This window comes from Odocoileus virginianus, chromosome 11 (assembly GCF_023699985.2).
Source record: "Odocoileus virginianus isolate 20LAN1187 ecotype Illinois chromosome 11, Ovbor_1.2, whole genome shotgun sequence".
In the NCBI taxonomy this organism is placed as follows: Eukaryota; Metazoa; Chordata; class Mammalia; order Artiodactyla; family Cervidae; genus Odocoileus; species Odocoileus virginianus.
In genome coordinates this window covers 24,448,538-24,474,420 of record NC_069684.1, presented here as the reverse complement: position 1 = coordinate 24,474,420, position 25,883 = coordinate 24,448,538, and the positions used below count along the sequence as shown (strand labels likewise).

At 38.2% G+C, this 25,883-nt stretch overlaps 1 protein-coding gene across 3 annotated transcripts; it reads left to right on the top strand.

Moving 5' to 3' along the window:
- The first annotated feature begins 125 nt into the window (after nt 1-125).
- On the top strand, nt 126-25,856 carry DARS2 (aspartyl-tRNA synthetase 2, mitochondrial). 3 transcript variants are annotated; one of them, XM_020902262.2, is made up of 17 exons: nt 126-855; nt 1,493-1,592; nt 2,847-2,913; nt 4,597-4,698; nt 5,084-5,179; nt 6,744-6,867; nt 7,632-7,678; nt 8,688-8,794; nt 9,612-9,681; nt 10,648-10,827; nt 11,813-11,920; nt 14,818-14,880; nt 17,605-17,757; nt 21,266-21,484; nt 21,688-21,798; nt 23,694-23,769; nt 24,669-25,856. In XM_020902262.2, the coding sequence occupies exons 1-17, from the start codon at nt 732-734 to the stop codon at nt 24,881-24,883; spliced, it is 1,962 nt and encodes a 653-aa protein (XP_020757921.2). In that variant the 5' UTR covers nt 126-731; the 3' UTR covers nt 24,884-25,856. The 3 variants fall into 3 exon arrangements, with proteins under 3 accessions (XP_020757921.2, XP_070330159.1, XP_070330160.1); XM_070474058.1 differs by lacking the exon at nt 126-855 and having other exon boundaries at nt 1,513-1,598; XM_070474059.1 differs by lacking the exon at nt 126-855 and having other exon boundaries at nt 1,587-1,607.
- The last annotated feature ends 27 nt before the right edge of the window (nt 25,857-25,883 follow it).

Here is a 25,883-nt window from a genome sequence, read left to right as displayed (position 1 = left end):
CACTGTCATTTTCCTCCGTTTTCTACCAGCGTTAAGCGCTCCTTCAAATTTCCTCCCGTAGTAAAGATGGCTGCGACGACACCCTTCCCCCTCCCCCGCGCTCTGATTGGTTGACTCCTTCTACCGTAATTTGGGTTCGTCGCGGGGTGGGCTCAGGAGTGCATGGCGCCCAGCTGCATGTGTGCGTGGTTTCAGGCCCTAGAAACATTGTGGATTCGCTTGCCTTCCTCCTTCTGAAGACTAGAGGTCGACCGACAGGTTTGGGAGGTTTGAAATGCGGGGCTGATTTCTTTCCTATTTTCTGGTTCTGCCCGCGGGAACCTTCAGGAAAGCGTGGAAAGACGTGCAGGGCGTGTACCTGCCGACCGGCCCCTGGGCTGCCTCTGCGCGGTCGTGGTGTCCCTCCCTGCGCTGCTGTATGGAGTCATTCGCTCGTCGCTTCTGGCCTACCTTTGCTAATAGAAGTGCAAACGGATGCATTGAGAAGGGGGAAAGGGTATTAAAAGATCTTTACCCTACTCACCTTCCCCAGGCCCCAAAGACTTTGTAGCTTTATCTAGTTTACCTACAGGAGCATTTGAATGTTCAGCGGACAAGGGCTTCAATATTGAAGACAGTGGGAACTCCTGGCGTTTTAAGGGATTTGTTATAGTGCCTAAACTGACTTTTGACCACCATCCAACACCTGCAGCGTGAGATACCTGAGCGTCTTTCCATCCTGCGGCTCCAACATGTTCTCCTGTTGGTTAAGCCGACTGTGCAGGGGATTATCCACACCCACCAGAAGGACCACCCAATTGATCTGGAGTTCTGCGTCCCGAAGGCTGGTGCGGAGTTCACAGAGGAGAATTCCAGGTGAATGCAGGATGGAGCTTTGTCCTCTGAACAGCACTGCCTCTTGTTCTCTGCAGCTAGAGTGCTTTATTTCATTTCCCCTCAAGTCTTGACTGGCTAGCTTTATGTGTAGAAGCACATTATTCACCCTCTTCCTTGTTTATTTTTTCCCCTGGAGTTTAAAAAGACCAGTAGAGTAACCGCATAAATAGTCTATTCATTTAATTGATGCCTAAATAAGAAGCCTAAAATATTCTTGCATACTTGAGAATACTTTGAATAGGGTTTTTTAGTGTACAAGTAGCTGTTTCACTCTAGATTCTTATACTAAAACCAGTTACTGCACCAACAAACTTCTGTAATTTCCAGGACTTTTACTTCATTTGAGGAAGAATGTGCACTATTAAGAACAGATCAGTGAAAACGCTGAGTGATCAAAAATATTTATAGTCTTAAGACCAGGCACAATTTTACATTGACAGTCACTTGGATTTTGACACATTTGCAGGCAATTTTAATAGTGATTGATTACATTCTTCAACTTTAGATTTTATCCATTGACATGAAATACCGAAGATGGTATGATTTGAGAGTCTATTCTCAGAAATTTGCAAATGATGTATTTTTAATCTTTCCTTTTTCCCCCTCTTTTTTATAGAACTCAGTAGCTTTGTTGCCCGGACCAACACGTGTGGAGAGTTGCGTTCTTCTCACTTAGGCCAAGAAGTCACCTTGTGTGGATGGATTCAGTTCCGAAGGTAGAGGCAAGTGGTGTAAGAACACATGATGATGGTTTTCCCAAAGCAATTTCAAACCTTTATTAATTTTTAACCATCAGAAGAATAAAAACTTTGCAGTTCTTACAGGATTCTCAGAAGTCATTGAGTTTTCAGTTTTGTTTTGTTTTGAAAGACTCAAATAGTGTCACTCAGTAAGTACCAGTAACATCTGTTGAAGGGTATAATAGTGAAGTGTGATCCACCAGAGGACAGATATGTCCCTAGATTTACTAAGATTGAAGAGTTCCTAGGACCAGTAATTGGGTAAGCTGATAAGCTTCAATAGCATAAAAAAGCATATTTTATTCTAAATTTAGGTAGAGAAAAGCCTAAAAATATGAACAATGATTCCTTGATGTTGAGTCCATTTTTTTGTTGTTTGGCTCTATATTTCTAGAACGTATGTGAATAGCACATTAATTGACAATGAAGAGCTGCAAAACACATAGATTGTGTGACTTTCCTAAAAAATACGTCCCCATTGGGTGGATATTTGACCCATACATTTGGTGACTTCTATCTCCTGAAATGAAAATCTGAGGAGGCTTTTCTGTACCTCTTCTTGGTATTAAAAACAATGTGAGAAATGTAGGTTGAATGCTAAAATATTGGGATTTGGGGACCTTTTGATGGTTTGTAGAGGTTTGAGATAGTATTACACCTCTTTTAGAAAATTTTAGATTGCATCTCATACTTGGTGGTGGTGTTCAGTTGCTAAGCCTACCCCATGGACTGCAACACACCAGACTTCCTTGTCTTTCACTGTTTCCCAGGGTTTGCTTAAACACATGTCCATTGAGTCTTATATTTAGAAAAAGGTAAGATTTTATATTGCTGCATTTAAAAAAATAACCAATCAGATGTCTCTAATATCCTAAAATATTACTTTTGGATTTTAATATGTAGAAAGTTTCCAAATTTAGTTAAATTTTCTTACAGAGACTTAAGCTAATAAAATTTTAAAAATCTGCCTTTTTATTAATAAGTCATCTGGATAGTATTAGTAAGCTGTACATATAGCTAATAAAAATTGATATTGCAAATGAAAAAAGTGTTTTTTCCTTAATAAGCTATGTAAATAATTGCATGAATATAGATAGCTATGAGGCACAGTATTTATTATAAAAAAAGAACATGAGAAATTGCATGGGTTTTTTGTTTAATTTGTTTTGCCTGCTTAAATTTTGGTCTCAGAGATTTTATCCTAATATGTTCATTTTCTTCATTAATCAGGCAAAATATCTTCCTGGTCCTAAGAGATTTCCATGGACTTGTTCAAGTTGTCATTCCCCAGGATGAGGTAATAGAAGGGTCCTCCTGTTACCTGAAAATTTCTTTGATGCTGTGGTTAGGATAAACGAAGCGTGTTGGATCAGTGTGCTTGAGATTTTTGTTAAAACTACTATAAGCAGCATTAAGACTGATGACAAACTGGGAAAAAATATGAGAAATTCATGTTACAGACAAAGGACTAATTTCTCTAATATCTGAAAGGCTACTACAAATTAATAAAAACATTTTTTAAGACCAATGATCCAGTAGAAATATGAATGCAGAATGTGAACATAAAATTTTTAGAAAAGAAGATATCTGTCTGTAGACATATGAAAATGTGCCAACTTCACTCATGGGCAGAAAAATATGAATTAAATTGCACAGAATTGGGGGATTCCCTGGTGGCCTAGTGGTTAGGATTCCAGGCTTTCACTGCCATGGCCCAAGGTTGAAGAACTGAGACCCTGAAAGCCATGCAGCATGGCCAAAAAAAAAAAAATTATACAGAATTGTTATTTTTGATGCACTAGATTGACAACACACAGTGTTTGGGAAAATAAATGCTAATACATCCCTGGAGGGAGTGCAAATTGGCACTAGTACTATGGAGGGCAATTTGGGAATATCAAATAAATGCAAATATATGCATAAGTGCATATATTCTTTGAACCATTCATTCCAGTTCCAATCAGTTATCTTAAAGTTATCTTACAGACAGACTAACATAGATGCAAAATGACACAAATATAATACCAGATTGTTCACTGCTGAACTGTTTTTAATTGAAGGAAAGTTGGGAATAACTTAGATGTTCCCCAATAAAAGATTGGTATAAAAATTAATGTACATCCTCATAGCAAGGAAAAGCTGGAAGAAGCTCTTTATATACTAATATGGGAAAAAATCCAAATTGTATTGTTAGATATGAAAACAGGATACAGAAGAGCATTTAGAGTGATATTATCTGTACTAAAAAGGGTGTGTGTGTGTGTGTGTGTGTGTGTGTGTGTGTTACAAAATGTCCCTGAAAGGACACATAATGTTGAGTATCACTCAGGAGGGGAATTAAGGGGTGGAGGGAAAAGATAGGAGAGAGACGTCACTGTAGATCTGTTTGTACCCTTTGAATTTGAGCCATGTGAAGGTACTACCTGCTCCAAAAATAATTACCATTAAAATTAGATAAAGAATTCTCGCCATGCTTCTTGGCTAATTGGTTTCTACTGTGGTAATATTTACAAATGTTTATATGACTGAGAAAAATAGGATTTACTCAGCTGTTAATGTTTGAATTAGTAGAGTCATGGGTTATCTTTCAGGTATCAGAGATGAGCATAGCTAACCTAGGAGAAGTCTCTCATTGCTCCTGGATTTAACTGTCCCTAAGTTTAACCCTGGAGACAGTTGCCTTTAAAGTATGTGGGGCTTGTTTGCATTAATCATTCTTCTTACTTTCTCTTAAGGAAAAAAAAAATTAATTCTTAACTAATAGTTTTACATGCTCGTTTATATGGTGTCAAAATGGGGATTCAATTTACCCAAATTTTTTTTTAACCAAATCCTTTAATAAAGTCATTAACGGCAACCCTGGTATTTACGGTAATTAAGCTATGAGTATTAACATTTTTCTAAGCCATAATCTACAGTTGCTGCAGAGTTCTTTTAGTTCATGTGTTTGTTGGAACTGTCTTTCCCTCTTACTCTGTAGTCTGCTGCTTCGGTGAAGAAGATTTTATGTGAAGCCCCCATGGAATCTGTGGTTCAAGTGTCTGGGACAGTAATCTCCCGACCTCCAGGACAAGAGAATCCAGTTAGTAATTTTAAAACGTTTATATTTTACCTGTGTACACTTGCACTATCAACACATTCAGGCAACAGAGACTGTGTATCTATTAGATATCTAGCACTAAAGCTCTGCCGGTTCTACAGATAAACCTACAGATTTAAAAATCGTCACTGCGAACATAAGCACCTAAATAAATATGCATGTTAAGACATTTGTTAATGAGCTCATCAGTCACAAAGATGCATAAGAACGTCAGAGTCATACAAAGACGTTTATGTTTTAGACTATGCATTATTAGCACCCCCTGCATTTTACATATATAAATAAATGCTTGCGTTTCATAAATATTCATTGTGTACATGATTGATTGAATGGTTTTTAAAACAGGTCTTTTCTCTCTCTCTTTAAGAAAATGCCAACAGGTGAGATTGAAATCAAAGTTAAGACAGCTAAACTTCTGAATTCCTGCAAGAAGCTGCCCTTTGAAATTAAGGACTTTATGAAGGTGCCATCCTCTGTTACTAATAAAATAGAGTGTCTAGAAAATGTTGGTAACCAGCAAAGTGTTTTTTATGTTTGTTTTTTGTTTTTTTTGTGCAATAACATTTTATTAAAGTATAAAGGAGATAGAGAAAGCTTCTGACATAGACATCAGAAGGGGATAGAAAGAGTACCCCCAGCAAAGTGTTTTTGGTGTTTTAAGAGAAAGTTTTTCTACGAAATTAAGCATTCTATTGTAGCTATGACATGCATTATTCTTCTAGTTTTACAATTTCCTGGTAAACTGTTCTTAAACATCAACACTTCATTAAGCTAGAATGTGTTTTCAGACCATTGGAAACATGGTTGTCTTTAAGACTTAGGTGTCATTTTTTTCAAGTTTCTTTGTTGCTATGGTTTTATATTTTGAAAGGAAATTTGTCTACCATTGAATGGCAAATGGCATATATTGAGTTTAAGCCTCTGACAATGCACATGTTAACTTTAAGCCTCTAACAATGATAAAATGTTTATGAATCATACAAATATGATTACTTTAATTTAGGATATTCTTTGAGAAAGCTAGACAGCCCCGAATATGTAAGCCCAGCTAATTTTCAGCTTTGTGACAATTATCTACAATTGTCACAGATAATCTATAGTTACCTGTATAATACCTAATTTGTAAACTAACCTATAAAACATTTTTAAATTAATTGCATGGCCACTTTGTCTTACATTTGAGTTCCCAGTACTTAATATTTTAATTAGAAAAGGCAATATAATTACAGAGTTGACCTTGTTAGGGGGGGAGAAAGGAAATGTACAGTTTTCCCCCAGCTATGAGCTCTTAAAAAGAGAAGTGGCAGATAGTTCTTCTATTTCTATTTTAGTGTCAAAGAAATAACCTATTCTGGGGAAAGGACTTTTTTAAAAAAAGTTGTCAGCACAAGAAGGAGGCAAAGATTTATCATCTTAAAAAATAAGCAGCCTCCTCATTAGTTCCTGCTAGTACAGTTGGAGCGTCGTCCTCTGCTCCCTGTATTTCTTACACTTCTCCCATTCAGGTTATAAAGTCGTGGTTGTTTTTGGCTCTGTTGTTTATTTTTTAATAATCTTTGAAATCTTAACTTTTTCTGTTTTTTCAAGATCAAACTCCAGGCTTAAAAATGAATGGATAGAGAGTTCCCAGTGACCTAGTGGTTAGAATTCCAGAATCCTTTCACTGCCATGGCCCAGGTTCAATCCCTGGTTGGGGAACTGAGATTTCATAAGCCACATGGTATGGTCAAAAAAGAAAAAAAGAGGGGGAAAAAATGAATGGATACAAGTTTAGAAAAGTAGACAAATTTCAGTCAGTGAAGTGTGGTTCCCTGAAAGATGTAAAATCTGTACTAGTAACAAGCCTAGAAATTGTGGGAATTAAGGATGCTGGTGTATATAGAACTGCTAGAAGCTAAAGATAGAGCTAAAGTTTTTGAAAATTCAGTCTGTGTCTAAAGTTAATATCTTTTTAATGTTTGAAACATATTTGAAATATTTTAATATTTGAAGCATATTTAAACATGAAAAATTTTCAATTTGTTTAGAAAACAGAGGCTCTTCGTTTGCAGTACCGCTACTTAGATTTGCGTAGTGTGCAAATGCAGTATAACCTGCGACTGAGATCCCAGATGGTCATGAAAATGCGGGAATATCTCTGTAATCTACATGGTAAGGAAAGAAACAGTAATTTCCATATGTTTTATCCTAGAGCATAATTTAGTAACATAAAGCATAATTTAGTTCCCTACTGAGTCATAAATATAGACTTTTCAAGGTGATAGTGCCTGTGTACGTCAACAATGTATTCCCCATCACATTGAAGGTGGACCAGCCCTTTGGTTGTTACCTGTAAGTTTTCTTAATTGTTTTTCATGGTTACATCATTTATTGGGAGCTCAGAAATGTCACATGAGGGACTTGCCTGGTAATTCATTGTTAAGACTGCACTCCCAAAGCAGTGGGCCTAGGTTTGATCCGTGGTCAGGCAACTAGATCCCACATGCCCAAACTAAAACCTGAGGCAGCCAATTAAATAAAATTTAAGAAAAAAAAAAGAAAAAAGAAATAAATAAAAGGAAAAAAGAAGAAGAAATGTCATGTGAATGAAACTAGACTCTTCAATCAGCCCTGAACTTTTTTCTACTATATTTGTGTTATATTTGCTATGCTAGCAGAACAGGAGGAAAACCAGAACAGTTCAATACACAAGAAGCCATCAACACAATTATTTCAGGACAGGAGTACAAACTTTATGAACAGAATAGAATTTTATTAAAATCTTCAGCTTCCCTCTTGAACTAGTAGAAACCAGCATTAATTTGCTTGGTAACTTATTACAGTCAAAATTCCTAATTAAATGGTAGCCTCAGATTTGTTGGACTGTACTTGGTAAATTCATATAAATTAAATTCTGACATTTCTCTCTTTTTTAGGTTTTGTGGATGTAGAAACACCAACATTATTTAAGAGGACTCCAGGGGTATGTATATTCCTTAAGTCAACCTACAAATAATGTCCTGTTAGTTATGAAACTAGACCACTTTGCTTTTATATTCCCTTAGTTCAGTTTCTTTTATTTTACTGCCTTAGGATAGTCACATTAACTAGGTATTTTTAGAGTTGAGAAAAAAATATGGGTTAGTACTTTTAGTCAGAATTTTTTAATCCTATATCATTTTCCTTCCATTGAGTTTTATAGCTACCAATCAATAATGAATTGGTTCTTTAAAACTAAATCACTTGTTCGTTAAGAACTGACATTTCCATACACTGATATTTATATAATCCATGGACTTATAAAATTATAGTTTAAATTTAGAAAAGCAATTAAGAATTACTTGCATAGGAACTGGTGCACAAAATCCTTTTAGTTGGACTTCCCTGCTGGTCCAGTGGTTAAGAATCAGCCTGCCAGTGCTGGGACACGGATTCTATCACTGGTCCAGAAAGACTCTGCGTGCCGCGGAACAACTAAGCCCGTGTGCCCGTAACTGCTGAGCCCACACAGCACACCTACTGAAGCCTGTGCACTCTGAGCCCATGCTCTGCAATTAGAGAAGCCACTGCAGTGAGAAGCCTGCACACCACAGCTGGGGAATAGCTCCTGCTTGCTGGAACTAGAGAAAGCCACTGCATAGCAACGAAGACCCAGCACAGCCAAAAATAATAAATGAACAGGATTCCAGATTTAGAAAAAAAAAGACCTTTTAACTAGTAACAGAATTGGGCATTCATTTCAACAAGCATAATATTAAGTATACTTAATATGTACAAATACTATTTAAAGCCTACTATGTGTAAACCTTTTGGGGACTGAAGGATGAGTAAGAAATGAACTGTCATTGTGGGAACTTTGCCCGTTAGTTGATTTCATTGAGGAACTGAAGTATTGACTACTACCAGTTGTTGGATATGTTTATTTATTTATTTATTTATTTAGGATATGTTTTTTTAATAATATTTCTGCACTCCCTCTCTCTCATTCAAAGGGTGCAAAAGAGTTTATAATACCATCCAGGGAACCTGGGAAGTTTTATTCTCTCCCTCAGAGTCCTCAACAGTTTAAGCAGCTTCTGATGGTTGGTGGTCTAGACAGGTGAGCTTTCTTTATGCTAGCAGTGGCCAGAAAAAAGGAAAAGAGAGGGGAAAGAGGGAAAAGGAAACACAAAATTGTCTAATCTTTTAAAAGAAGGTTCAAAAATGTATGAGAGTTTGGAAAATACTTGTAAAATACCCTAAAAATGTGTGGTTACTATGTAAAGATTTATTAGGTGTCCATCATATACAAAGCTCTATGCTAATAGATGGGGCAAGTAGTTAAAAACAAAAAAGAATAGGTTTTGCTCTTGAGCTGATGAACCTAGTAAGACAAAACAGGATAATAAGACCAAGTGTGAAAAAAAAAAAGACCAAGTGTGACGTAAACCAAAAATAAGTATGCTGAGAGTTGCAAACTGGTTGCATTAAGTAGTTGGAAATTATATTGTTTTGGGGAATATCATTAAAAACTTTGTGATCTAGGCCTTCTGGGACAGAGCTGCATTTCGGCAGGTGAAAACGAAAGTTGGAACAGCATAGCCCAGGAAGGCTCAAGTATATTCATGGAGCAGTAGGTATTTCAGTTTGGCTGAAGCAAAAGAGTATGTATAAAGAAGCATGGGCTGTCCTGTGTCAATCTAATATATGAACATCCAAAGGTGCCATTGTATATTTTTAAGACAGTATATAGAGCAGTTAACTTCTCATGGGTCAACCATATGTCTGATTAGGTTAGCGCATCATTAAGAATTTTACAGTTTCTTATGTTGTTTTAGTAGTATTATTTCATAGCCTGCATTGCCAGGAACTATTAGGGGAAAGTGTGTGTGTGTTTCTAGAATCCTGACTGAATTAATGCTATCTTCCAATTGTAGATATTTTCAGGTTGCCCGATGTTATCGAGATGAAGGTTCGAGACCAGACAGACAGCCCGAATTTACTCAGGTACTTAGTTATATTCGTTCATCTCTTATTGATTCAACCTTGCTACACCAAAAATGTGGACAGAAATTATACTTTCTTCTCGTTGCATTTTTATCTATCAGATATTTAACTAAACCAGCCTATAGTAAAGGCATTAATTATTTAATTTTTGATCCATTTACAAAGAATATGGTCTCATGTTGATGTTTGACAGAAAACAACAAAATTCTGTAAAGCAATTATCCTTCAACTAAAAAATAAGTTAAAAAAAAGAATATGGTCACAAACTGTGATGGGGAGGGAGGTGGGAGGAGGGTTCAGGATGGGGAACACATGTAAATCCATGGCTGATTCATGTCAATGTATGGCAAAAACCACTACAATACTGTAAAGTAATTAGCCTCCAACTAGTAAAAATAAAGGGAAAAAAAAAAAGACAAAAGTCATAAATAAATAAATAATTAAAAAAGAATATGGTCATAAACTAAGGAAGGGCAGATTCCTAAAGTGTTTCAATGACCATGATATGATAAAGTTCTTTAAAAAAAATCTCTTGTGCACTAAAACCAACAATTTTTTGTGTTGATATTTAATCTGTAAACAGATCTAGTCAGTGTGAACAAAGCTATTATGATTTAGTTTCTATGTGATATCATATTAACCAGTGTAGGTGAAGCACAAAAACCATAAGATCTAGAGATGGACAGACATTAAGATCAAATACAGTTTAACTGCACACACTCAAAAGTCACTTAGCCTGTCTGAGCCTTCAGCCGTGAGATAGTTGTGGGAACTAACAGTTCGATGTATGCAGAGGATTAGCACAGTGCCTGGCACAAAAGAGACATACTACAATAGTTCACCTGCTCCCCCATGTATCAAGAACAGAATCCAATGGTAATTTGAAACGAGAAATACATAACTGTGTATGTCCATATTAATATGGTGGCTCTTCAAGTTAGTTTCCGTATGTTGTTTCGGTTTCAGATTGACATAGAGATGTCCTTTGTAGACCAGACAGGCATCCAGAGTCTAATTGAGGGCTTGCTCCAGTATTCATGGCCCAGTGACAAAGATCCCGTGGCGGTCCCTTTTCCTTCTATGCCTTTTGCTGAGGCATTGGCCAGCTATGGAACTGATAAACCTGACACTCGCTTTGGGATGAAGGTACTCTTCTTCACTTTTCCCAGGACTCTGCCCCCAAATGGTCCTGCAGTCAGTTTTGAACCACTTTAACCTTTACAACCAGTTATACTGTTATATCATATTTTTTGCTGTTCCCTTAGCTTGTTACCTTTGTTGTTACCCAGCTACAGCAAGAGAGAAGAATAGCATGTTAGCATTACAATACCTTTTCTCTATCTACTGTGTTCCAAGATCCATTTTCAAGAGCAAGGTTCTTGCTGTGTTTTACTACTGACAGGTTATTAGTTACATGGATATGAATGGCAACTTGAAAGAAAAAAAAACATACTCCTTCCTCTCGAATTTTTCTTAAGCTAAAGTGGCACTTGGAAGGCAAATGATTAAGGGTTATTTATTCTCTTTCCCTGGTCTATAAAGAGGTCAAACATGGGAAATGTTTATTCACAGAGCAGTTTCCCTTAGGAAATCTCTTTTTATTTTCTCTTAGAGAGCAACAGCTCTTCATTGCTGTAATGCTGATGACATTTATCTCAGTTCTCAATGTAGATTCCTTAGAAACTGAATTCTGCCTGGTCCACAAATAGGCAGTGCTTAATTCTTATAATGAAAAAAATGTAACACAGAGAAAGTTTTACCTACCTGCTTACAGCAAGCAGCCAGGCTAACTACTCCTTGTTTCTTTTGTAAAGTGAAATGGTGGTTCTTCTTAAGTTAGGCTGCCTAAGTTAAATTCTGGCTCTGCTACTTACTGGCTGTGTTATCTTGGGCAAGTCATTTCTCTGTGCCTTGGTTTCCTCTTTATTAAATGGGGATAATAAGAGGACCTACCTCACACTCTTGTTGAGGTACCTTAACATTGTTATGATGCCCAACCTGCAATAAACACTCGAAGAATGCGCTCTGTAAATGTTAAGATCTACTCTCCTCTTTAAACTCTTGTTTGTAAAAGGTTTTGTGATAAAAAATGACCTCACGTTTAGTTACCTTATTCTCTTCTGTTTTCCAGATTGTAGATATCAGTGACATGTTCAGAAACACAGAAGTTGGATTTCTCCAAGATGCCCTTAGTAAGCCCCAAGGGACTGTCAAAGCCATATGTATCCATAAAGGAGCAGTAAGTGGAGCCAAGTCTGTGTCTTCTCTAAAATGTGTACTTGGGAAGTAAATATGTTCAATATTGGCACATTTAGGCTTCAGAGAGAAACGTTCTCTTTAAATAAAAATGTAATTTGTCGTGTAGAGTCTAATAGTGTCTCTAGAAACAAGTTATTAAGAAGAGGTGGCAAGAATACACAGAATTGTACAAAAAAGATCTTTACGACCCAGATAATCACGATGGTGTGATCACTCACCTAGAGCCAGACATCCTGGAATGTGAAGTCAAGTGGGCCTTAGGAAGCATCACTACGAAAAAAGCTAGTGGAGGTGATGAAATTCTAGTTGAACTATTTCAGATCCTGAAAGATGATGCTGTGAAAGTGCTGCACTCAATATGCCAGCAAATTTGGAAAACTCAGCAGTGGCCACAGGACTGGAAAAGGTCAGTTTTCATTCCAATCCCAAAGAAAGGCAATGCCAAAGAATGCTCAAACTACCGCACAATTGCACTCATCTCACATGCTAATGAAGTAATGCTCAAAATTCTTTAAGCCAGGCTTCAGCAATACATGAACCTTGAGCTTCCAGATGTTCAAGCTGGTTTTAGAAAAGGCAGAGGAACCAGAGATCAGATTGCCAACATCCACTGGATCATCAAAAAAGCAAGAGAGTTTGAGAAAAACATCTATTTCTGCTTTATTGACCATGCCAAAGCCTTTGACTGTGTGGATCACAATAAATTGTGGGAAATTCTTCAAGAGATGGGAATACCAGACCACCTGACCTGCCTCTTAAGAAATCTGTATGCAGGTCAGGAAGCAACAGTTAGAACTGGACATGGAACAACAGACTGGTTCCAAATAGGAAAAGAAGTACATCAAGGCTGTATATTGTCACCTTGCTTATTTAACTTATATGCAGAGTACATCATGAGAATCACTGGGCTGGATGAAGCACAAGCTAGAATCAAGATTGCCAGGAGAAATATCAATAACCTCAGATGTGCAGATGACACCACCCTTATGGCAGAAAGTGAAGAAGAACTAAAGAGCCTCTTGATGAAAGAGGAAGAGCAGAGTGAAAAGATTGGCTTAAAGCTCAACATTTAGAAAACTAAAATCATGGCATCCGGTCCCATCACTTCATGGCAAATAGATGGGGAAACAGTGGCTGACTTTATTTTTGGGGGGCTCCAAAGTCACTACAGATGGTGACTGTAGCCATGAAATTAAAAGACGCTTACTCCTTGGTATGAAAGTTATGACCAATCTAGATAGCATATTCAAAAGCAGAGACATTACTTTGCCAACAAAGGTCCATCTAGTCAAGGCTATGGTTTTTCCAGTAATCATGTATGGATGTGAGAGTTGGACTATAAAGAAAGCTTGAGCACAGAAGAATTGATGCTTTTGAACTATGGGGTTGGAGAAGACTCTTGAGAGTCCCTTGGACTGCAAGGAGATCCAACAGGTCCATCCTAAAGGAGATCAGTTGTGGTTGTTCACTGGAAGGACTGATGTTGAAGCTAAAACTCCAATACTTTGGCCACCTGATGGGAACAGCTGACTCATTTGAAAAGACCTTGATGCTGGGAAAGATTGAGGGCAGGAGGAGAAGGGGACGACAGAGGATGAGATGGTTGGATGGCATCACCAACTCAATGGACATGGGTTTGGGTAGACTCTGGGGGTTGGTGATAGACAGGGAGGCCTGGCGTGCTGCAGTCCATGGGGTTGCAAAGAGTTGGACACGACTGAGTGACTGAACTGAACTGAGTGTCTCTAGAACTATAAGGAGAGAATGATAAAACCTTGTGAATTTGAGTTTACACTCAAGATCTAGTGCTTTTATTTTTCTTTTTAATGCTGTAAAGTTCTCCTGTGCTTCCTTTGGGATTATTTTTCTGTTTCCAGTCTCAGTTTGTCCAAAGGCTCCCAGTCCTATATCAGTTCCAGCGTAGCCATTGCTTGTTGGGTCAGGTTTTCTGAGGCTCTGGGGTCTATTGTATTAGTAACAGGGAGAGAGAAAGGAGGTGGAGCTATGAAAAGCAAAAGGAATAGAAATGAGAGTAGGAGAATGGTTGGGTTGGGTAAGCATGGGCTGTTTAGTAATGGGACATGTTTTTTTTCTGTAGTTAGCACATCTGCTTTGGAAATAATTTAGGAAGAAGAGTTCCAAATGTATTTTGAATAGGATGACTATTTTGAAAGACTACTCAGTTGGATATATAAGCATATTAGTATATTTAAAATGGGTATAAGAATTCAGTCCCATTACCTGTTACTCACTTCATATGTTCAGTGGAAAGTAATTTGGTGCCCATACTCTAGTCCAGATACAGTGAATGTGTTCAGATAAGCTCAGTATAACATATATTTCTTGATATTAGTTATCCCAATTTGAGTATATTCATTCTTTCCCAAGTAGATTAGAAGGGTCATGAACTGCATGTAGACTTCAGGGTCATGAGCCATAATTTCACCTCTTTATATCTCCTGTACCTGAGCTCCATGAATATTAGTGATGATGATAGCCATAGTGTCTCATTTAGAAACACATTGGGATAATTTAAAGAAATAAGATATAAAGAATTTTAAGTGACCTGAAATAATCAAATTGCAAGCCTTATTGATTTTGTTGATCTTTCACAATTCAGTTGTAAAGATACATTTTGAACATACTATGTATGCACAGTCTTCTGTGGAATACATTCACAGCTGTTTCCATTGAGACCTGCATAGTTAGAAAGAATACACCCTGAAATAAGCCTTAAAATTTTATCATTTGACAATAGAAATTAAATCTTTATTGAATCTTATTATAATCGAAAGACACAAAATATATTTCTTTCTCATTTCATAGACATGTTTGTGAAGCTGTCATATTTGATGAATTTACTTTTTCTTTCATCAGAAATACTTGAAAAGGAAGGACATTGAGTCCATTAGAAAATTTGCAGCTGACCATTTTAATGAGGTAAGGAGCAGGTTTTTTCCTTTCTTTTAGGGATTCAATATTTTTAACTATTAATTGCTGGTGCTCTTATGCTATCAGTAGTTTTGAGAGGTTTGTTATTTCCGATCAGTCTTCTACTTTTCTTCTTTTTCTTTTTAAAGTTAATCTTACCCCTGGGTATAACTCCAAGACTCCAACTTAGTTGAATTTACTGTTAATCAGAATGCAAATTTCAACCATAGCCTTTTAAAAATAAATAATAGTACTTTAATACAGTTGGGAAGATTAAATAAAGCCCAAAGTTTAATGTGCCCAAGGTTTAAATGAAGCATGGTTAGTGTGAAAGAAAGCCAATATTCATTATTCTTCCCATACCCTTTTTTAAATTCTCAATATACCTGTCCTTAGATATACTTTGTGTTCTTGGCTTGGTGAATGGTAACATTAAAATCTGGAGGAAAAGGAGCAGGGAATGGGCATTCTTTTTTTGGCAGGGGGGGAATGGGCATTCTTACACTGTCACTGAAAGTGTGAATTGCCTCAATCATTTTGGAATCAATAACTTTAAAAATGGTCATTAAAAATAAAAATGGTCATGCTCTTTGAGTCAGTAATTTTCTATAATTTAAAGAAAGGATCTTGGATATGAGGACACTTACACACAGTATTACTTACAGGAATAAAATGAAATCATATGGGAGTGGTTTAATAAATTAAGGAAGAACTAAAGGTATATATATTAAATTTCCTTTTTGAAGTTTGTAATGTAGCGGAAATGTTCAGGTTATAATGATCTGTAAGAAAAGGAGAATACAGAATTATATATTCACTGATCATAACTGTATAAATGCTGTGTTTGTGGATTGAAAATGGACTACCCAGACAGTCCCTATAGCAAGTGGTATTGGGAAAGCTGGACAGCCACATGTAAAAACACCCTTCGAACATACTGTCACACCATAAACAAAAGTAAACTCAAAATGGCTTGAATGTTTAAAATATTAGACATGACACCTTTAAACTCCTAGAAGAGAACATAGGCAAAACTTTCTCTGACATAAATTGTAGCAATTCTTTGTTGGATCAGCCTCCCAAGGCAAAAGAAATAAAAACAAAAACAAGCAAATGGGACCTAGCCACATTTACAAGTTTTAGCTCAGTAAAGGAAATCATAAACAAAACAAAAAGAAAACCTATGGACTGGGAGAAAATATTTGCAAATGATGTGACCACCAAGAGCATAATTTCCAAATTTACGAATAGCTCATACAACTGAATATCAAAAAACCAAAGAACCCAATCAAAAACTGGGCAGAAGACGTAAGTAGACATTTCTCCAAAGAAGACATACAGCTGACCAATTATTAGAGAAATGCAGACCAAAACCACAATGAGGTATCACCTCAGACCAGTCAGAATGGCCATCATCAGAAAGTCTATGTAAATAATAAAAGCCAGAGAGGATATGAAGAAAAGGGAGCTCTCGTACACTGTTGGTGGGAATGTAAATTGATGCAGCCAATATGTAGAACAGCATGGAGGTTCCTTAAAAAACTAAAAATAGAGTTAACTATTTGATCTAGCAGTCACACTCCTGGCATATATCTAGAAAAAAGGAAAACTCTAGTTTGAAAAGATACATGCACCCCAGTGATCATAGCAGCACTATTTACAATAACTATTTCCAAGACATGGAAGTAACATTGCATGTGTTGCGCACTTGAGGGGCCTTTTAAATATGAAGCTTAATTTCTTTCATCTTTACTTATGTGTTGGACCTCTTTTTGCAACTTGCATGTCTCTTTTGTTTTCATGTCCTTTCCATCATTTTGTCTTTTTTATTCTTTTGGGAAGATTTCTTCAGCTCTCCTATTGAAATTTAAGTAGTCATATTTTTATGTCCTACTAGCACTTGCTTGCTTCTTTGCATTTTAATCTGGTTTTATTGATAAAGTATCTTTTTTAATACCTTTGAAGATTAGAGTTTTTTTGGTCCCTAAATTATCTCTTTCCTCTAGGGGACTTTTTTTTTTTTTAATGCTATAGCTTATTCAATGTGTAGTGATTATTAATTATACATATTTAAGAATGAGCTATATCAAAAGCTGTATAAAGGGCCCTTTGTAAATTGTTAGGTTTACTTTTGAGTGAGCAGCAAGATGGATGGCTGTTTCCCGGGGGCCCTGTGCCTCAGAATTTTGCAGGGTGAGATCAGTTCCTTCTTTTTTTAAAAAAAATTCAGGCAAGGCTTTACTGGGGCCCCTGCTGCAACAGAGGGGAGCAAGAACAAACAACAGTTTCCCTTAATTGTTTGTTCACTGGAGGATGGGGACAGGGGCAGGCAGGGGACAGAAATGAGCTTGTTCCTTGTATGGGGTGAACGTAGGGGTGTATCCACGTGTTGGGCCGTATCAATTCCTTCTTGTGCTGAAGCTGCTCCAGTGTTCTCTAGGCTAGAGCTTCCTTCATCTTGCCTCTTTGGTCATTCCTATTTCACTCACATGCAACCTGCCAAAAATTTTCAGAAATCTCTTACTTGCTGCATCCCTTCCCACCCTTCTTTCCCTTTTTGTGTGTGTTTTTCATTTTTGTGAGATTACTTTTTAGAGCCCTTTAGTATCAGGAAGGAAATAGAGATAATCTCATGTAGGTTCTTTTTCTTTTGGAGACAAGAAATCTTTGTACTACAGGAAAAATAAATCACCCCTGCTTTTTAAAAACTGTAAGTCTTTTTCTTTATCACAGGAAGTCTTACCTATATTCCTGAAAACCAATGAAAACTGGAATTCTCCAGTTGCTAAGTTCATAATGGAGGAGCAAGGCTTGGAACTTGTCAAACTGTTGGAGACCCAAGAGGAGGATGTGGTCCTGCTCACTGCCGGAGAGCACAAGAGAGCAGTAAGAAAAGTTTCCTCCAGGCTTCTGTGCTGTTGGTGTTGAATGATGCCTCTCTTCTCCTATGTGTGTAGTACATATTTGAAATTGACTGTTACTTTCATAAAATGGAGCTGCTCTGCATGGTTTTATATATATGTATTTTGTAATTTTATTTATTTTTGGCTGCACTGGGTCTTCGTTGCTGGATGGGCTTTTCTCTACTTGTGGCGAGCAGGGGCTTCCCATTGCACAGGGCTCTCTTGTTGTGGAGAGTAGAATTGTGGCATGCAATCTTCAGTAACTGCAGCACTCAGGCTTGGTTCTTGCTGCTCGCAGTCTGTAGAGCTCAGGCTCAGTAGTTGTTGTGCCCAGGCTTAGTTGCTGCATGGCATGTGGAATCTTCCCAGACCAGGATGCTGGTCTTTTTGATAAAGTTCCATGTGTCCCCTGCATTGGCAGGTGGATTCTTATCCAGTGCGCCAACAGAGAAGTCCAGATTTTATATTAATAAATGTCTTTTGGCATTTTTTAATGCATTGTGTAAAAACTACAGTTTTTGCCTCAGCTACCAGCCTCCACTGGCATTGCTCACACAGATTAGCTCTGGCTCTGATTAGGACAGCTACTTAGGTAGAGAGAAGGCTATTGATACTTGTTGTATAACTGTGAAAAAAATTTTCCTTTTTGAAGTTTAGCAGATTGAGAAAAAAGTTGGTAGTCCCAAACTTTTGTACAGAATGCATTCCTGAAAATGTGGAAGGACGGATCAGACTGCGGGAGAGCTGCTGGGCTGGCAGCACTCCTGGTCCTACTTAGTTGAGACAGAATCCTTTTTCCTCAGGAGCAGCAACTGGGAGGTGTTACAGGCTGCCACACACTGGCTAAATCACCATTCTTCAGATGTATGGAACAGTGGGTTTAACTTTAGAGATCACTGTAAAATATACAACGTGTGGTTTGTGTGTGCATGTTAAGTCGCTTCAGTTGTGTCCAACGCTGTGACCCTGTGGACTGTATTGTGCCCTCATTGTAAAATATACAAAGGGTGCTATAAAACTCAAACATGAATATTGAAAATACGCTGTGGTGGGGGGACTTCCATGATGGTCTAGTGATTAAGACTCTGTGCATGTAGTGGGTGTTGGTTCAGTCCCTCATCGAGGAACTAATATCCCATGTCCCGAGCAGCCAAAGAATAAAAAGAAATACTTAAAAAGAAAATTTAAGGAATGTAGGGAATTCTCTGGTGGTCCCATGGTTAGGACTTTGTGCTTCCACCCGGTGGGAACCAGTTTCAGTCCCTGGTTGGAGAACTAAGATCCCAGATGCCACATTGCACAGCCAAAAAAAAAAGAAAATATACTAAATATACAGTAAATGTCAAACATGATAAAAAGTCATCCCTGCACTATAGTATATCTTACAGTGCCTAATTTGTACTTTATCAAGTTTATTCTACTAATTTATATTTGTATTGTACTTATTTATCATTATTTCTTCCAAAGGAATAGTTTCAGAGTTCAGCTACAAGCCTACGTTAATCTACTGCCCTTCCCTTTCCCTGCAATAAGAGTGAAGAAAGCTATTTAATTACAACTTTTCTGAAACTATAGTCACTCTTTAAATTAATTCATTTATGAATATTATTTTTGAATACCAGCCATGAGCCAGTACTGTTAAATTTGCCTGGGGATTCACCAGTTAAATTACAAATTTTATTGTTAGTGCATTTCTTTTTTTTTTAATACTTTGATTGATTGATGATTGTTTTACAATGTGTCCATGCATTTCTTAAAAAAGAATTTGGGATTTTGTATTAAAAATCCTGCCGCAAAAAAAAAAAAAAATCCTGCCGCAGATTCATTTGGCTGTTAAACTCTTCCCTGATATGAACGGAAAACTGGTGTTCTCCTCTCAGGAAGGCATTGCTCTGATTCCTGCTGGGACTTCCTCGGGAGAACACTGGAAACCTGATTTATGAGGAGTACTATTAGCATTCTGAATACGTCACAGTGCGGGTGCCCTGTGTGGGTATCTAGGTGGCAGATAGAATAGGTACCGAGCGACACCTGTGCGTGTGGGCAGGCGTGGCGCCTCCTGTTCTAACTGCTCTTTCTCAGGAGTGCCCTGCCTGTCATAGTTAGCACTTATCACAGTTAGCTCGCTCTGCTTGCCTGGCACTGTTCAAAGTACTTAGTGCATATTAACTCGGTTAATCCTCATGCCAGCCCTATTGAGAGAAGTGCTGATACTGTTACCATTTTAAAGGTAAGAAAACTGGGACTTCTCCAGCAGTCTAATTGGTTAAGACTCTGTGCTTCCACTGCAGGGGCCATGGATTTGATTCCTAGCTAGGGAAGTACGTATGTTGTGCAGGAAAAAAAAAGTAAACTTTGAGTGGAGAAATAAATGGCAACCTACTCCAGTATTCTTTTTTTTTTAATGGAGGATAATTGCTTTACAGAATTTTGTTGTTTTCTGCTAAACATCAACATGAATCAGTCATAGGCATACACTACGCCAGTATTTTTGTCTGGAGAATCCCATGGACAGAGGAGCCCGGCTGGCTACAGTCCATGGGGTCACAAGAATTGGACACGACTAAGCGACTACACAAGAAAATTGAGGCACAGAGGTTAAGAATTTGTTCACACTCACACAGCTAGGAGGTGGAGGACCCTGACTTCTAACCCACAAAGCCTGGTTCCAGACGTCACACTCTTAATGTAACCTCTAACCCATACTGCCTCCCTAATAATGGCCAACATTTATTGAATATTAAGTGTATACCAGCCTCTCATCAGCTCCTCCCCACAATCCTTGAGGAACAGTGAGGAAATACTCATCATAATGGCTGGTTCATAGTACAGAGCTTGTCTGACTTGATCGTCACAATAGTCTTTAGATTAGATATTTTATCTCCATTTTACTGTGGGAAAAGGTGCAGAGAAGTTAGTCAGTAGCCAAACTGAGATACAGACCCATGTCAATCAAGCTCTGGTACCTGTGTTCTCAAGTCACTGTGTTAGCAGATGCTCACCAAGTCTGCTGAGTGTGACCATCATCCTCAGCAATGTCGCAGTCAGATCATCCTCAGATCCTTCTCTCCTGAGAGGCAGAGAGTGTCTCATCGGTAAATTGGATAGCTCAATTGGTAAAGAATCTGCCTGCAGGGCAGGATACCCTGGTTCGATACCTGGGTCAGGAAGATCCCCTGGAGAAGGGAAAGGCTACCTGCTCCAATATTCTTGGCCTTCCCTTGTGGCTCAGCTGGTAAAGAATCCACCTGCAATGCGGGAGACCTGGATTCGATCCCTGGGTTGGCAAGATCCCCTGGAGAAGGGAAGGGATACCCATTCCAGTATTCAGGCCTGGAGGATTTCATGAACTGAATAGGCTGTGGAGTTGCAAAGAGTCGGACATAACTGAGCGACTTTCACTTCTCAGAGAAAGACCTGGCTTTAGAATCCACATGTGTCATTTGCTGCCTGTTCTGTCACAGCAATTAACGTTTGTATCTTGTTTGCAGTGCTCTTTGATGGGAAAATTACGACTGGAGTGTGCTGACCTTCTAGAAGCAAGAGGAGTGGTGCTTCGTGACCCAGCTCTGTTCTCCTTCCTTTGGGTGGTGGATTTCCCCCTCTTCCTTCCCAAAGAGGAAAATCCCCAAGAGCTGGAGTCAGCCCACCACCCGTTTACTGCTCCCCATCCGAGTGACATTCACCTTCTTTATACTGAGCCCCACAAGGTATGATATCTATACTTCCAAATTAAAAGGAAATATGGAAACAAGGCAGAGAACTTCAGGTTTCGTGGTCTGACCCAGTTCCAGAAGCCCCAGAAGAAACTGTCAGATTGGAGCCATTGTCCTAAGTAGCTACAGTGCCTTCAACCTACGGAAGAGAAAACTAGAGATTTTTCTCTAACCCAAAGGCTCTTTGAATCTTCTAGGTCCGTAGCCAGCACTATGACTTGGTTTTAAACGGCAATGAGATAGGAGGTGGTTCTATCCGAATTCATAATTCAGAGCTTCAGCATTATGTCCTGGCCACAGTACTAAAGGTAACATCATCTTCTAACCTGGCCTTTTTTTAAAACCCTAATATTTGTCTGTTTGGTTAAAATTTGTTATGAATAGAGGATTCAGTAGCTACAGAAGAGTGTCAGTTTATTTCTCTACCTTTAGTGTTAGACTTTGAAAAATAAATGAAAATAATGGGTATTTTTTAGTGACTACTATATGTCAGGCACTGTTTAAGCACCTTATATGCAGGGATACGTTTAATCCTCACAGTTATTTATTTCTTTTGTGTCAGATCTTAGCTGTGGGCTCTATAGTTACAGCTCAGTAGTTGTGGTGAAGGGCTCAGCTGCTCGGCAGCATGTGGGACCTTAATTCCCCAACCGGAGATTGAACCCACATGCTCTGTGTTACAAGGCAAATTCTTAACCATTGGACCACCAGGGTAGTTCCCTCACACTTACTTTTTAAATTAAAACCCTTATTCTACTCATTTTAAAGATAAACAGATTAATGAACCTAGCCCAAAGTCACATAGCACAGAAACAAGCAGCGCCAGGATTCAGGACCAGGCAGGGTTGCTCTTGAACCCAAGCTCCTAACCTCCTAATCACTGCATTGCTCCAAAGTGGATGCAGTCTGAAGTGGCTGAAAACTGTGTTGTTTGGGGGCGTGGGGGGTGCAGTTTTGGCCACACCAGAGGGCATGCAAGATCTTAGTTTAGCAACCAGGGATCGAACCCATGCTCCCTACAGTGGAAGTACAGAATCTTAACCACTGGACCACCAGGGAAGTCCTGAAAATATTGATACTTCTAGAGAAAAGGAGAGCAGTTTGAAAGAATTTTATGTCACTTAGTATTAGAGGTGGGGTAGATTTTAATGATAATGACAGAGAGTGGGTTAATCAGAATTTTCAGAAGAGTCTATGTAGATGCAAGCCTAAGAATCTGTGGTTTGTTGATGACTCTTCAGGAGGCTAGGATGAATTTCAGGAGGCCCAAGAAATCCTTGGAAATCTTTGGTCCAGGAGGTCCAAGAGAGTCTGATCCTAAAAGATCACTTTGTGGGGTGGGTTATTTGGGATTGAGGAACTTTATTTCTGAGACCAGGATTGGAGAACTCAGAACAGTCTAGTTTTAAAAACGTTACAAACTCCCTTAACTTTTCTCCTCTTAAGTCAAAACCCCTAACCACCAGTTTCCCAGCTTCTTTTTTTCTTCATTCCTTTCAAGCTTCTCAAAATGTCAGTGAGAATACATTGCTTGAACTTCTCTTCATACACACCAGTGCCTCTCAGCCCTTCTGCACATTAGAACAGAATGCTTTAATGTAAAGCATTAAAAACAAAACTAGAAAACCACTCACTTTTCCTCAGCAGACCAATTAAAATAAAAAAGCTCTAGATGTGAGACTGGGGCATTTGTTCCTTAAAGTCTCCCCCGCTTGATTGTGATCTATTGTCTGGTTAGGGAACCATTTCAGACACGCTTGCAACATTTCCACAGGCATTGCCTAAAAAGTTATCTTGCCTATGGTCATCAGATCCAGCAGCCTGTTGTTGGCCCACAAGCTGTCTATCTTCTAAGGCAGCATCTGCACTGTTGCCTTCCTGATAACCTCGCCTCTTAGCCCATGTGACAGGACCAGGTCCTCCTTTTTACCTTCTTTTTCTGAGGCCATATCTTGTGTCCTTAATTGGTCTTACTGTCTGTATTATCAGTATAATAGCTGCATTTACTGAGCCCCAGGCCTTTCTCTGCATGATGATTTCCCTGACTTGTCATATTCTCTTGCTAAACTGTAGGCTTCTAAAGGTACTTTTTTAATTCAACTTTTATTTTCCCTTTTTTCATATTTCTTTTTTAGCAACTAATTGTATTATTGTGGCACATAGGGGCCCTCAGTATGTATTTAAATTATCTTTTTAATTTCAGGAAGATGTGAAATTGCTCTCCCATCTGCTCCAGGCTTTAGATTTTGGGGCACCCCCTCATGGAGGAATTGCTTTAGGTAAACAATCTGTCCTCTTTCACCTTGTTTCAGTCCATTGCCTAAGTGTCAAATTTGGGCTCGCAGCTTATGAGGAAGGGTGGGCTTGGGGAAGTGGAGGAGTAAAGAGGGTATGAGGTGAGCCCAAGAGTTCTAAAGAATTTGGTGTTTTTAATTTTGATATTTTTTTGCCCACGCTGTGTGGCCTGTGGGATCTTAGTTCCCAGACCAGGGATTTAACCCCGTCTGAGCAATGAAAGCGTGGAGTACTAACACTAGACCACCAGGTGATTCCCTGATGATATGTTTTTTAAAATATATTTAACCAGTTATAAAGATAAAACTTAACTGATAATTTGCATTTGAAAATGTTTTTTAATAGAATAAAACTAGACAGTCTTAAGTCAATATTGCTCACTTCCCTGGAGGCTCAGACACGTTCATAGGAGTATGAAAAGTACTGCTCCACAGTATTCAGCTTATGTGAAATCAGGAATATGCCAGTGCCTTTCTGATGGCCCTGCTTGCTCACATTGCTAGTGTTTTCAAATAAGAGTGTGAGAGGTTCTAGAAAGCTTACCTAGATTGTAGGCCCTCAACAACAGGGACTTCCTTCTGCGTTTTTGGAGTCCCATGCACAGTACCTAATTTTGTTCAGCTTCAATGAGCACTTGCTAAGGTCTCACTAATTGCTGTGACTATTAATCCCAGTAGCATGTGAATATTAGTCCTGAGCACTTTTTTAGAATGAGATAGAAAAGAACCTCTCAAACAAAAGTTCCCTAAAAAGGCCAGGGAACTATGATTAGCTGCCACTTATTAAAGGCTCTTATTTAAAAGTTTTGTACAGACTTTATAGAAAAACTAAGTCACCCTCAACCTTAGATTATGTTCTCAGTTATCAACTTTATATTTTACAGGGTTAGACAGACTGATGTGCCTTGTCACTGGAGCACCAAGCATCAGAGATGTCATAGCCTTCCCCAAATCCTTCCGGGGGCACGACCTCATGAGCAATGCCCCAGATTCTATCCCTCCTGAGGAACTGAAGCCCTATCACATCCAGGTCTCCTGGCCAACAGATGCAGAAACAGAAAAGAGCTCATTGAATCATCCATGCCGTTCAGAAAGTTGAGCTGTTAAATTTTGTCCCTTGTTTCCCCAAGGCTAAAATCAGATCTGGAGTTCGACCACAGATCTGACTTCAAGTTTTTAGATGGAAGAAATCCAGGCTACATTCTTTCACCTCAATGAAGAAACAGATAAAAGGCATCCAGTTTTCATGATAACGTGCATTACTAGGATTATTTGGAACTTTTTTGAAGTTTCTTTTTACTTGGAAAGGTGTGAAAGATGGCTCTTTGTTGGAGTAACATTAATGACATAGTGTTTTCTAATCACATTTTTTATACTCAGGTAGTAGACTGTTCTCTTAGGACATAAGTAGTCAAACCACATGTAAAAATGTGGAAAAATTCTTGCCCCATTAGACTGGTCAGTTGATGGAGGGATCAATGCAACCAGCTTCACAAAGAGAATCCTATAAAGCAACCTGGATCATGACATTTATACTATCAATGTAATATAGTGAGAAGCAATATGACAAAGCAAAAACACTGAAATAAAGGTCACAAAGTGTTAATCAGTGCTTTACCCCGCAAGTTGTGTAAATTGGCCTCCCTTTCTGTATATACGAAATATAAACAGTACTTGCCCTGAATCCCTCTTGTCAGAATCCTAGGAGATAAATATATGTGGAAGATAACATGAGTAAAACTGCTCTGAAAACCTTTCAGGCATTACGTAAATGAAATATCATCCATCTGGAAACAGAATGCTGGTATTTTATACTAAAATACTATGTATTTTATAATTTTAGGTTAAACAAAACATCTGTGGTAAAAAGGAAAACAGTAATCTCACTAATCATTATTGTTTATATTTCTATTTTTTAAAATAATCATGAATCCCTGAATAAATTTTCCTCAATTATAACTGAAAATATTAACCTTAAACCAACCTCAAATGTTGAAAAGTGAACACTGGAATTTATTCATTTTTTTTACACAGCCTGTTGTCACAAATAAAGACTTATAAAATGGGAATAAGGTCTTGACTGTTTTTTTCTACTTTAA

What these genes read in the sequence shown, in the direction of transcription:
- DARS2 (XM_020902262.2), top strand. Translation starts at nt 732, where the DNA reads ATGTTCTCCTGTTGGTTAAGCCGACTGTGCAGGGGATTATCCACACCC. An exon ending in ATATCTCTGTAATCTACATG is followed by an intron (nt 6,868 to 7,631) that starts GTAAGGAAAGAA and finishes TCTCTTTTTTAG; the next exon opens with GTTTTGTGGATGTAGAAACA. An exon ending in ACACTCGCTTTGGGATGAAG is followed by an intron (nt 10,828 to 11,812) that starts GTACTCTTCTTC and finishes TCTGTTTTCCAG; the next exon opens with ATTGTAGATATCAGTGACAT.